The 14,161-nt window shown below is 38.9% G+C and overlaps 1 protein-coding gene across 3 annotated transcripts in view; it reads right to left on the reverse strand.

Moving 5' to 3' along the window:
• Positions 1–11,781: 11,781 nt before the first annotated feature.
• LOC107565889 (pleckstrin homology domain-containing family G member 5-like) overlaps positions 11,782–14,161 on the reverse strand; it is an 84,208-nt gene continuing 81,828 nt past the window's right edge. For all 3 annotated transcript variants that reach the window (XM_016251180.1, XM_016251182.1, XM_016251183.1), the window contains one exon: positions 11,782–12,915. In XM_016251180.1, coding sequence (XP_016106666.1) covers positions 12,906–12,915 — 10 coding nt within the window. In that variant the 3' untranslated portion in view covers positions 11,782–12,905. The remainder of the gene's footprint in view (positions 12,916–14,161) is intronic.

Below are 14,161 nucleotides of genomic sequence, written 5' to 3' on the forward strand. Positions count from 1 at the left end.
GTTAACCCTTTGTGCTCTGAAGACTAAAAGAGAATTAAAGGCAGGGTAAGTGATTTCTGGTAGCCAATGTTGATATTTGAAATCACCAAAACAAACACGCCCCTACCCCAAAAGGGTCTTGCCCCTATTTTGATAGCTCCGCCCCACATATATGTACGCAACCCAGGCAACGATTAGTTCTGTGAAAGAAAGCAAAACCAATGTTACACCGTGTCTACGGACGTGAGCGGCGCGGCGCAACAGATCCCGACAGAAAACTGCTGCCGGGTTCTATTTATGACGTGCTGACACCAATTTCAAATGGTTTTCAACGGTCGTTTGATCGCGTCCAGTGTAGGCAGACTTTAGCTGTTGTAGACACGGTGTTACTCATTGAGAAGAAACAAAGCAACCTCGCGTCCGATCGCAGGCCTCCGCTCCTTGAGTTCTCGCCAGCGCTGGGTCCTACTTCTTGCCTTATCGTTCCACAGACGTTTTCCTCTTTTGTTTTTTAGCCGCCATCTCTATCTTTCTGTCGCTCGGCTAATGTTGTCCGTCCCATGCACTGAACGCGCTCTCCTCCACATCACGAGTAGACACGCCCCTTATTGCTGTTTGGCTACAAGTTTATTTTGCGATTCGGCCCGAAAATCACTTGAAAAATCACTTACTCTGCCTTTAATAAAGGATAAATAACTTAATTTGCATCTTATAATGACAGAACCATCTCTATAAACACTCTTTATACACTAAATAAACACTATGTGATTTTAAATACAGACAAAAGTATATAGGAACATAGGAACAGTACACATTAATACATTTTATTAAAATATCTATGAAATATAAACAAAACACAGGCCTTAGTATGACTATTTATATATAAACTAACGATGAGGCAAAAATAATTTGCTCAAATAAAATATCAAAACCAAAAAATTACATGATTGTATTGAACAACACTGTTAAAATACATAATGTAATATGCTATACATAATATGAACATAACCAACTTAAAGGCACAATATGTAAGATTTTTTTATTCAAATATCCAAAACCACTAGAACAGTGTTATATATTTTGCTGACTTGTGTACTTACATTATCCCAAATGTTTCGAAGAATGTTTAAATCCAGAGAAATAAGCAATTTTAACTAGTGACACGGACCGTGTCCATAGTGTCATTGTGTCGCCTGCCAATGACGTCATAACCCCTCGATTTCCGGTTTAGTTTTGTAGAAAACATGGAAACACCAAAGACACTTTAATATGTTGTGTGTTTTATTAGACCGCACAGAGTAGCATAATAACAGAACTTTCAAATGTATCTAGTATGATAAAACAGCGCTGCTTTACCCCACATACGCACGACCCTAAGGAGCGGAAGCGGTCGACTGTGGCATAATAAAAGCTCCGCTGCTTTTGTCACGCTCGTTCAGCGGCCTCGTTTCGCTTCGATGGCTTTCAGCCTCGCCCTGCTTCATACTACTACGTTAATAAATCATTAGCTCATCCATGAACATGATTTCTGCCCCAGTCCCGTCGGATTGCTTCGGCTGTGGGGATGAAGACCACAACTCCCATCATCTCAGTCACAGCCTCATCAAACTACGCCTTTGCCTCTTTGTTTATTTTGAATACGCGCCCTCTAGTGGCGAAAATTACATATTGTGCCTTTAAGTACGTTATGCATTAAAATAAATACCTGCAGAGGGCGCCAATGGCCTGGTGACGTTTCACTTTACAGCGTGATTAAACGATGTTTAAATCCATTTAATTTTAATATTTGGCCACATGCAGAAACTTTTATTTTGAAATCTCGATGTACAATACATGGCATATTTAGACCATAGACTGTATAAAAACATGGATGTAGTGTCCGTGACGTCGCCCGTAGATTTCCGAAGAGCGTTTTTGAAGCTCAAAGTGGGCGGAGCCGGCCGTCGCCATCTTGGCAGTGCGTCACAGTGCGTCACTCCCGGATAATCGAAAATGGGCAAAGAGGCGGGAGCTGGTTGCTGAAACCACACCCACCGAGCTCGACGCCGGTGACAGCAGCGGCAATCCACCTGTCACTCAAGTGGCCACGCCCTTAATTATGCAGAACTTTAAGGCTTAATATAATTTAAACGGATGAGTTATAAAAAAACTATACTACACGCGCGTCAGTTGCGTCGCGTCTCGAGCGTTGCGTTTGCGTGTCAAATTAACAATGTATTTTATTAAAGTAATTTACCAAAACGAGTCTCGAGACCCCACACGTTCTGTTTCATTTAGTTAAGCTAGTGTTTCTAAACGCAAAAAGCGTCTGGTGTGTGTGAGCGCTTGTAGTGCTTGCAGTGAAGACAAGGCTGTAAAGCGAACGCGAATGTGAAAAATGCCATATTCCCATTTACTCACCACGTAGCTGCACATCGCTATGGTTTATAAAATGCTTATATGTTTTGGACAGATCTGAATTTTTGACTTTTCCTCCGGAGGAACAGATGTATTCCAGTAAGGACGCTTCACTGATCTCGCCCATCTCTGTCAGGGAACTGAAAACCAAATGTAATTTTACAACAGATGTGATGTAGTCGTGATAGGTTCTTCTCGAAGATGCTGAAGCATGGCTTTGCTGGAAGCCAAGCTAATTACTGAAGAAGAAAAGTCCACACTGACTTGCCAAGTTCACTCCACCCTTATCTGCAAGCAGAACCTCCTACAGTTAACCCTTTGTGCTCTGAAGACTAAAAGAGAATTAAAGGCAGGGTAAGTGATTTCTGGTAGCCAATGTTGATATTTGAAATCACCAAAACAAACACGCCCCTACCCCAAAAGGGTCTTGCCCCTATTTTGATAGCTCCGCCCCACATATATGTACGCAACCCAGGCAACGATTAGTTCTGTGAAAGAAAGCAAAACCAATGTTACACCGTGTCTACGGACGTGAGCGGCGCGGCGCAACAGATCCCGACAGAAAACTGCTGCCGGGTTCTATTTATGACGTGCTGACACCAATTTCAAATGGTTTTCAACGGTCGTTTGATCGCGTCCAGTGTAGGCAGACTTTAGCTGTTGTAGACACGGTGTTACTCATTGAGAAGAAACAAAGCAACCTCGCGTCCGATCGCAGGCCTCCGCTCCTTGAGTTCTCGCCAGTGCTGGGTCCTACTTCTTGCCTTATCGTTCCACAGACGTTTTCCTCTTTTGTTTTTTAGCCGCCATCTCTATCTTTCTGTCGCTCGGCTAACGTTGTCCGTCCCATGCACTGAACGCGCTCTCCTCCACATCACGAGTAGACACGCCCCTTATTGCTGATTGGCTACAAATTTGTTTTGCGATTCGGCCCGAAAATCACTTGAAAAATCACTTACTCTGCCTTTAATAAAGGATAAATAACTTAATTTGCATCTTATAATGACAGAACCATCTCTATAAACACTCTTTATACACTAAATAAACACTATGTGATTTTAAATACAGACAAAAGTATATAGGAACATAGGAACAGTACACATTAATACATTTTATTAAAATATCTATGAAATATAAACAAAACACAGGCCTTAGTATGACTATTTATATATAAACTAACGATGAGGCAAAAATAATTTGCTCAAATAAAATATCAAAACCAAAAAATTACATGATTGTATTGAACAACACTGTTAAAATACATAATGTAATATGCTATACATAATATGAACATAACCAACTTAAAGGCACAATATGTAAGATTTTTTTATTCAAATATCCAAAACCACTAGAACAGTGTTATATATTTTGCTGACTTGTGTACTTACATTATCCCAAATGTTTCGAAGAATGTTTAAATCCAGAGAAATAAGCAATTTTAACTAGTGACACGGACCGTGTCCATAGTGTCATTGTGTCGCCTGCCAATGACGTCATAACCCCTCGATTTCCGGTTTAGTTTTGTAGAAAACATGCAAACACCAAAGACACTTTAATATGTTGTGTGTTTTATTAGACCGCACAGAGTAGCATAATAACAGAACTTTCAAATGTATCTAGTATGATAAAACAGCGCTGCTTTACCCCACATACGCACGACCCTAAGGAGCGGAAGCGGTCGACTGTGGCATAATAAAAGCTCCGCTGCTTTTGTCACGCTCGTTCAGCGGCCTCGTTTCGCTTCGATGGCTTTCAGCCTCGCCCTGCTTCATACTACTACGTTAATAAATCATTAGCTCATCCATGAACATGATTTCTGCCCCAGTCCCGTCGGATTGCTTCGGCTGTGGGGATGAAGACCACAACTCCCATCATCTCAGTCACAGCCTCATCAAACTACGCCTTTGCCTCTTTGTTTATTTTGAATACGCGCCCTCTAGTGGCGAAAATTACATATTGTGCCTTTAAGTACGTTATGCATTAAAATAAATACCTGCAGAGGGCGCCAATGGCCTGGTGACGTTTCACTTTACAGCGTGATTAAACGATGTTTAAATCCATTTAATTTTAATATTTGGCCACATGCAGAAACTTTTATTTTGAAATCTCGATGTACAATACATGGCATATTTAGACCATAGACTGTATAAAAACATGGATGTAGTGTCCGTGACGTCGCCCGTAGATTTCCGAAGAGCGTTTTTGAAGCTCAAAGTGGGCGGAGCCGGCCGTCGCCATCTTGGCAGTGCGTCACAGTGCGTCACTCCCGGATAATCGAAAATGGGCAAAGAGGCGGGAGCTGGTTGCTGAAACCACACCCACCGAGCTCGACGCCGGTGACAGCAGCGGCAATCCACCTGTCACTCAAGTGGCCACGCCCTTAATTATGCAGAACTTTAAGGCTTAATATAATTTAAACGGATGAGTTATAAAAAAAATTCACCCCCTCACAGTTGTCATGAAGGGCAAAATTAGCTATATAGACCAAAATCTTTTTTTGAACCAGGCTGTAAACATGTCTTTTTCTGCTGTAAAGTTGGGTATTTTAACATGGGGAGTCTATGGGATTGACTCCCTTTTGCAGCCAGCCTCTAGCAGCCAGTCGACGAATTGCAGTTTAAGTCACTTGTTGGCTTCATGAGAGAGAGGGGGAGGTTGCAGCTTGATTTAGACCAGTGGTTCCCAAACCTGTCCTGGAGGACCCCCTGCCCAGCCCCTTTTGTATGTCTCCCTTTTCTAACACACCTGATTCCACTCATCAGCTCGTTAGTAGAGACTGCAAGAACTAAACTGGGTGTGTCTGATTAGGGAGACATACAAAATGTGCTGGGCAGGGGGTCCTCCAGGACAGGTTTGGGAACCACTGATTTAGACATAGGTTGATGTATTCTCCTGTGTTGGCAAAGGTTTATAAAATGATTTACGTTACAAATCTAGTGAGATGCACACTGTTTTTCCAGATGAACGTTAAGCAATTCAAATTCACGGCATATACAGAGGAAGAGTTTAGCCCCTTTCACACATACAGTCTTTACTGGTAAATTACCGGTAAGTTACCATTAATAGAACATGTGTGAACAGGACCTTTTCAAAAATCCCGGTAAATTTGTTCTGCAATCATATCGTTTTATGGAGATGACATGATTACGCTGAGCTGTTTACAAAGCTCCGCTGCTTTTTAATGAGTTATTCTATGTAAATATGCGCTAGATCAGGGATCCTCAAATCTGGCCCACGAGATCCACTTTCCTGCAGAGTTTAGCTCTAACCCTAATCAAACACACCTGAGCATGCTAATCAATGTCTTCAGGATCATTAGAAAATCACAGGTAGGTGAGTTTGATCAGGGTTGGAGCTAAACTCTGCAGCGCATTGGCCCTCCAGGGTGAGATTTGAGGAACCCTGCGCTAGATGGACATCTTTGACCATTGCACCTCGCAGCTTTTTGTCGCACTTCTCCATTCATCAGGGCTGCAACTCTGCAATTGGATACTATTATGCGCGTCTCGTGACATGGGGAGTCTATGGGATTGACTCCCTTTTGCAGCCAGCCTCTAGCAGCCAGTCGACGAATTGCAGTTTAAGTCACTTGTTGGCTTCATGAGAGAGAGGGGGAGGTTGCAGCTTGATTTAGACCAGTGGTTCCCAAACCTGTCCTGGAGGACCCCCTGCCCAGCCCCTTTTGTATGTCTCCCTTTTCTAACACACCTGATTCCACTCATCAGCTCGTTAGTAGAGACTGCAAGAACTAAACTGGGTGTGTCTGATTAGGGAGACATACAAAATGTGCTGGGCAGGGGGTCCTCCAGGACAGGTTTGGGAACCACTGATTTAGACATAGGTTGATGTATTCTCCTGTGTTGGCAAAGGTTTATAAAATGATTTACGTTACAAATCTAGTGAGATGCACACTGTTTTTCCAGATGAACGTTAAGCAATTCAAATTCACGGCATATACAGAGGAAGAGATTATCCCTTTCACACATACAGTCTTTACTGGTAAATTACCGGTAAGTTACCATTAATAGAACATGTGTGAACAGGACCTTTTCAAAAATCCCGGTAAATTTGTTCTGCAATCATATCGTTTTATGGAGATGACATGATTACGCTGAGCTGTTTACAAAGCTCCGCTGCTTTTTAATGAGTTATTCTATGTAAATATGCGCTAGATCAGGGATCCTCAAATCTGGCCCACGAGATCCACTTTCCTGCAGAGTTTAGCTCTAACCCTAATCAAACACACCTGAGCATGCTAATCAATGTCTTCAGGATCATTAGAAAATCACAGGTAGGTGAGTTTGATCAGGGTTGGAGCTAAACTCTGCAGCGCATTGGCCCTCCAGGGTGAGATTTGAGGAACCCTGCGCTAGATGGACATCTTTGACCATTGCACCTCGCAGCTTTTTGTCGCACTTCTCCATTCATCAGGGCTGCAACTCTGCAATTGGATACTATTATGCGCGTCTCGTGTTTATAAGAGCAAAACATTCTGATTGGCTAGTAATGTTAATTTGGTTGAGAGTGAAAGCTGTGCTCCTCTCATACCATTGGTAGGCGAACTCATCGACTCAAAATCAATCAACAAGGCTGTGTCCGAAATTGCCCCCTATACCCTTAAATAGGGCACTATTTGAGTGAACAGCCATTTTTAGTGGTGTCCGAAACCATAGTGGACGTTCTCGAGTGCACTCATTCAATCCCACAATGCACTGCAAAAACGAGTGTACAACTGGTGCACGCTCAACGGCTAGAGAATGCCCATAATGCACCGTGAGAGTCACGCGCCGAATGAATTCCCGCATCTCGCTTGCAGCTCGATAACCAATCCGTTCATTTTTACAAAGCGCTCATCCATGGCGTACAGCATAATGTACAACACAGGTATAAATTCATTGTAAATTGATTATTAAATTGTTTGATTAGGGTTTATGCATAATTTCCGAGACAGAGTTCAAGATAAATCCTACTGGAGCTGCTAGTTTGCTAGTTTCAAATGATTAATAAACAGCAAGCACAAACTATGCAAAAGCGGCATTCCTTCCGGTGCATTCAGTGTCCGAATTCACTACTCATTTTCATTCACTCCTTCTAGTGAACTGAATTAGTGATCTAATGTAGGCAATAGTGAATGAGGGTATAGGGGACAATTTCGGACACAGCCCAAGATTTTTTTTTTTATGTAGGGCTATTTTTTTCCGCAGCCAAACGCTGCACGCCGGAGATTCGGCACGGTGCCGGAAAACTTTAAGCCCTAATGTTTAATGACTGGAAGTGGCGGGACATTTCGGGAGGTCAGCATTCTCTACTGGACACTCATTCGGCTGATGAAGGCTAGTCACATGCTTTACCATCACTAGTCACACTTATTTAGCTACTATGTGTGGATGAAGTGACCTGATATAAATTTGGGTTAATAATCAAACACAAATAGATTGGTGACTTATAATTTGCTCAAAGCACCACATGCAAGACACAATCAGACGCCTGTGTTCTTTCTTTATTTGCATTTAGGACACAACATAATTGAATATTTCATGTTATCTTTCACTTTGGCTTCAGGGATTTGAAATCTGGTAATCTGAAGGTATGAACTACAGTACACCAGATTAATTGCAAAAATGGTGGTAAATGCAACCTGTTTACATCACAAATCTACCTCCCTTCTCACTAGCAGCGTCTGGCATTTCCAAATGGATTTCCATTTAATTAAGTAATATGCTTGTCATTTCATTTTCATGTGCATTAACCCCCTAAAAAATACAATACTGGAATGACAATAAGCTCCTTAAGGCTGATACAATAACAGTAATCTCTGTAAAGTTGTTTTTATAAACTGTGGCGTATGGTCACTTTCATTTTTCAAAACACCTAAGTAATGATTATGAGCTCGCAGACATATGTTATGTCTAATGGGGCCGAATCAGAACAGAAAAACAGCTTAAATATTAAGCCAAGCAGGAGTAATTAAAAAAAAAGAAACCTCAGGCCTAGTTCCTTGTGGCATATCAATCATTATGAATCATCTGTGATGCTTTTTATTGTTTATATTTATTATATATTTATCTTTTTATTATTTGTGCTGACAAATAATCACAAAAACTAAATTAAAAAATAATTATAATAATAAAAATCATTATCTGAAAGTATAAAAGTTGCTGGTTCCTTCGAGCATATATATATATATATATATCTATATATATATATATATATATATATATATATATATATATATATATATATATAAGTGCAGAGCCAGTGGTGGTTTTGTAGGCAAACATTAATGCTTTGAATGTTATGCGAGCAGCTATTGGTAGCCAGTGCAAACTGATAAACAGAGGTGTGACGTGCATTCTTTTCGGCTCATTAAAAATTGATCTTGCTGCCACGTTCTGGATTAATTGTAAAGGTTTGATAGAACTGTCTGGAAGACCTGCCAAGAGAGCATTGCAATAGTTCAGCCTGGTCAGAACAAGAGCTTGAACAAGGAGTTGTGAAGCATGTTCTGAAAGAAAGGGCCTGATCTTCTTGATGTTGAATAAAGCAAATCTGCAGGACCGGACAGTTTTAGCAGTGTGGTCTGAGAAAGTCAGCTGATCGTCAATCATAACTCCAAGGTAAGTCTCTCCATATGGCCGGCACTTGTCACCATACCTCAGCTCTCATGCCCATTCCTCTTTCTCATACAAACACAACCTAAATCCAATCACCTCGGCCTCTAAAGAGGATGATGTTGATTAAAGAGAACTCAGAGAACGGTGTTCACACTAACACACGTCACGAGTGCAGACGCATCGCTTACAGGCAGGCTTACAGAGGAATTGTTTGGACAGACAATGGCGTCTACCTGCTCTTAATCCCAGAGCTGTAGAGAGTGCTGGGATTGCTGCGTTTAATAAAGGAAAGTGCTCTCGTAATCTGGATTTGCCAAAGTGCCCTTTTGTGTTAATCAGACAATTTTTACAGGATGCTTTATGACATCTGTCACAAGGAGAAGCAGGAGTTCACGATGGTTTGTGTCGGACAGACGTACAGTACAGTGTCAGCTCAAATTATCAAATTACTGGGACAAAAATCTTTACATTAATTTGTTATTTATTGATATATATATATAGCTGAAATAAATGTTTTACTTTTTTATTTTTAATTCTTTAATTAAAATTATTTTAATTCTTTAATTTTATTTTTTATTATTTTGTAACATTTTTACGAAAATGTTCAAAATGTATATGATCAAAATTTATATATTTAGGTTAAAGTTTTAATTTTGTTGTGTTTTGTCATTTTAGTTATTGATTTTATTATTTGAGTTTTAGTGTTTGTTATTGTAGTAAAAGTTAAACTAAACTAAAATATTGCCTTGTCAACTAGCTGAAATTTATAAACGTTTTTTTTTTTTATACATTTTAGTTCATTTTAAATAATGTTTATTTTATTTCAAGTAGTGATTTTTTTTTTGCATGGTTTTAATATTAGTTTCTGGTTTTATGATTTACTTTTTTCCCACGATTCTTTGATGAACAGAAAGTCCAAAAGAACATTTATATTGAAATATTTTGTAACAATATTACAAATCTTTACTGTCACTATCAAATAAACGCATCCTTGCTGAGTAATACATTCATCTGTGTGTGTGTGTGTGTGTGTGTATGTATGTATGTGTGTGTGTATATATATATATATATATATATATATATATATATATATACTGTATATATATTACAAAGAAAATCACTGTACCATGATACTGTATTGAGGTGTGTATGAAGGTACACACACACACACACACAAACAAACAGAGCAGCTAATCGACTCAGGTTGTGTAATTACTTTTGGGTCGCAGCGTAAAGCTGCATTTTTATAATTAAAGTCCAGTGTATCAGCAATGAAGCATAATAAACTACTTCTAGAATGGAGGATTACATTGATAAGCCCCAGAAGGCCAGATGTGGGAATCGGGGGGAGGTCGGGGCTGGATCCGGCAAATCTAGGATGGGATTAATGCAGAAAATCCCAGGGGCCGGAACGCTGCCTTTTCCATGAGGATTAGGGTCTTGTGTGGAGTCAACATGCTGTAATCCACCGATTAGCTGATATAATCACCTGTAAATACACCTTGGCCCGCACACATCCCAGAATGCCAAGCGCTGCAGTGCACAGAGGGTGAATGAGTTTAGGCCAACCCAGAAAGATCTGATTGCATGAATGTCAAAACACTGACTGATAAAATACATAATCCATCTGATGAAACCATTTGAGAGTAACTAATGTAAGAGGAGGCCATGTACGGTTTAACATCCGCCATATGTAAATACACAGCCGAGCATCTCATCTTGTGTTTATGTTTCTATAAAACATATTCAGGGAGACCGACATCTGCTGTATGATGAATCAAAGCCATTCTGTGTTTGATTACATATACTGTCCACATATAGTCAATGCTCAAGAGATTTAGCAGTTGTAGCTGAATGTAGATCAGTGGAAGTAACTGTTTAGATGGACTGTTTACACAGCCTCATATTAGCTCTTTCTAGATTACACTTTCTAATGTTTGACTGTCTTTCTGCTGGAAAAACCGGAGATGAGCAGTGTTGGGAATGGGAAACTTACTTTGGAAATGTAATGGGTTACAGATTACACGTTACCCTATTCAAAATGTAATTTAATTACACATTCCTTCTCAGTAATTTGTAATTAAATTACGTAATTCAGTTACATGTAACTAGTTACTTTCTAACACTGAGTAGTAGCCAGCACTCACCCTTGAAGAGGCCTTTTATAGAGTGAAGTAAGTTCAGGAAGTTATTATAACTACATATACTGTGAAAGTTGTTTGTAATTCTTATCTTTGACTCAGTAGTTCCCTCTAGTGCTCATAGTGAGGAATTACTTTTGTCTTAGGGTGCACTAGGACAGGGGTTTTCAATCTTTAAGATGCCAGGCGTGTAAACAAGTCTCAATTTATATAGAGTATAGTGTAAAACATTATTTTGATCATATATTTGTATGTATTACCTATTACATCATTATGTTTGTTTATTAATATGTGGCTTTTTGCATCAGAACCACGTTTTAGAAGCATATTTTACTTAAAATTATTTGATGAATAAGAGGTTAAAAACAATCATTTGCAACATTACTAATGCCTTTACTAGATGTGTTTTCCTACTCACTATAGTACTGTATTACTCATTTTTACTGTTTATTTATGGTTACATTTACATTGCATTTATCCATACATCTCCTTATTTCTGCACCATATAATATGTATACTGTGCACAATATGCAGGTTTTCTGTATGCATAAATCATCCAGATGACCGAAGTTCAAGCAGTCTGTTGGCCAACTTAAATATTTTATGTTCTTAGAAAAATCCTATTATTTATGTTTAACTTAGCTAGTAAACATATAATACACCATATTTACTTTGGGCAGGGTGTTTTTTTTTTTGTTTCTTTCATTCAAAAAGGGAGTTCAGAAGGACTTATTTTGCAGTATCTGCAAAATCATAAGATTACCAAAAAACCCAGTAAGTCATCATTACATATGTTAATGTTTGAAAACTAACATGAGCTTCAACTTAAACCAAACACCCTATTCAGTGTCAGAAGATCTCTAATAAGTGCTCATCTAGTGTCAGGCGACGCTTCCTGAATCCTTAAACAATATAAACCAAAATACAGGGTTCTTTTTTTCAGTCTGTTTGCCTTTTATACCACATCCCTGCTGATGCATTTCAGATATTATTTATGCATTTATGAATCCAACTTCTCACACAACACAATATACAGTAAGGGGTTCGATGTGCTCATGTATAACTTATATAAGCCATGTCAACCCAAAGATTTAATAGTATAAGCAGTTAACAGAAATATTCCTGTTATATGAACATAACACTGGTCCTAAAGTAATGCGTAATGTGCCATAGTGGCTACTCAAGTTATCTGAAGTCAAACAGTGATTTGGTTTAGGTCGAGATCTATAACCCACTCAGTCATACACAAATGCACATGAATTTGCACACTTTCTCATTCATAAACACACACACACACACACACACACACACACACACACACACACACAGTCAGTCAGATACAGTAGTGCAGTTAACATGAATCACCTCTCTGTCAGAACAGAAATACTCTTAGAAAGCAAACAGGGTGATTAAGGAATCCAAGATGTGGCGTTTTATTCTCATATTCTCATTTCCATCATGTGACATGTTGAAACCTCATACTCTCAAACCCCTTTGTCTTTGATCATTTTGTATATTAAGTTATCGTTCTGATAATAGCGCTGTCTCACCGAAAGCTTTGACCTCTTTAGAAGTTAATTGTGTTTTACAAAGTGCAGGGAGTTAATGAGTCTGCGGATGTCGCACCCGCAGAGAAACGACAGGAAAGCTACACGCTGAGGAATCCATCCGACCGGGACAGGGAGCGAGAGGGCAGCCGGAGAGCTCGCTGGGTCGAGTGCATTTGTGTCCCGCCTCTCAACGTCGTCCCCAAAACGTCTGTGCCAGAAAGATGCTACACTTCTCTGAGGAGAAAGAGGATGACAAGAGTCAGAAAACTTTTTCACAGCACAAGTTGGTCGCAACACAAAATGTTTCAATGTCAATCCAAGACTACAATTTCATCCGAGGGCAGGAGGAGGAAGTGTTGGAAAAGAGGCTAAATAAATGAATAAATTAGGGCTGCAAAACGATGAATCGCATTCAAAATAAAAGTTTATATTTACGTACTGTGTATAATTATTATGTATATATAAATACACACACACATGCATGTATATATTAAGGAAAATATGTTATATATATATTTATATATATAACAAATTATATACAGTACACACACATACAGTGGGTACGGAAAGTATTCAGACCCCCTTAAATATTTCACTCTTTGTTATATTGCAGCCATTTGCTAAAATCATTTAAGTAAATTTTTTTTCCTCATTAATGTACACACAGCACCCCATATTGACAGAAAAACACAGAATTGTTGACATTTTTGCAGATTTATTAAAAAAGAAAAACTGAAATATCACATGGTCCTAAGTATTCAGACCCTTTGCTGTGACACTCATATATTTAACTCAGGTGCTGTCCATTTCTTCTGATCATCCTTGAGATGGTTCTACACCTTCATTTGAGTCCAGCTGTGTGTGATTATACTGATTGGACTTGATTAGCAAAGCCACACACCTGTCTATATAAGACATTACCGCTCACAGCTGTCCACCAACGTTTACCATCCAACCTGACAGAACTGGAGAGGATCTGCAAGGAGGAATGGCAGAGGATCCCCAAATCCAGGTGTGAAAAACTTGTTGCATCTTTCCCAAAAAGACTCATGACTGTATTAGATCAAAAGGGTGCTTCTACTAAATACTGAGCAAAGGGTCTGAATACTTAGGACCATGTGATATTTCAGTTTTTCTTTTTTAATAAATCTGCAAAAATGTCAACAATTCTGTGTTTTTCTGTCAATATGGGGTGCTGTGTGTACATTAATGAGGAAAAAAAATCAACTTAAATGATTTTAGCAAATGGCTGCAATATAACAAAGAGTGAAAAATTTAAGGGGGTCTGAATACTTTCCGTACCCACTGTATAATATGTAAAAAAAACTTTTATTTTGAACGCAATTAATTGCGATTAATCGTTTTGTTAGTTATTATAACATAATAATTCTGTAGATTTTAATTAATTATAATTTATTTGAAAAAAAAAATTTTTTCTTTATTTTTTTATTAAATAAATACAATTGGACATTTCTATTTT

This window comes from Sinocyclocheilus grahami, unplaced genomic scaffold (assembly GCF_001515645.1).
Source record: "Sinocyclocheilus grahami isolate Dianchi unplaced genomic scaffold, SAMN03320097.WGS_v1.1 scaffold1033.1, whole genome shotgun sequence".
NCBI lineage: Eukaryota > Metazoa > Chordata > Actinopteri > Cypriniformes > Cyprinidae > Sinocyclocheilus > Sinocyclocheilus grahami.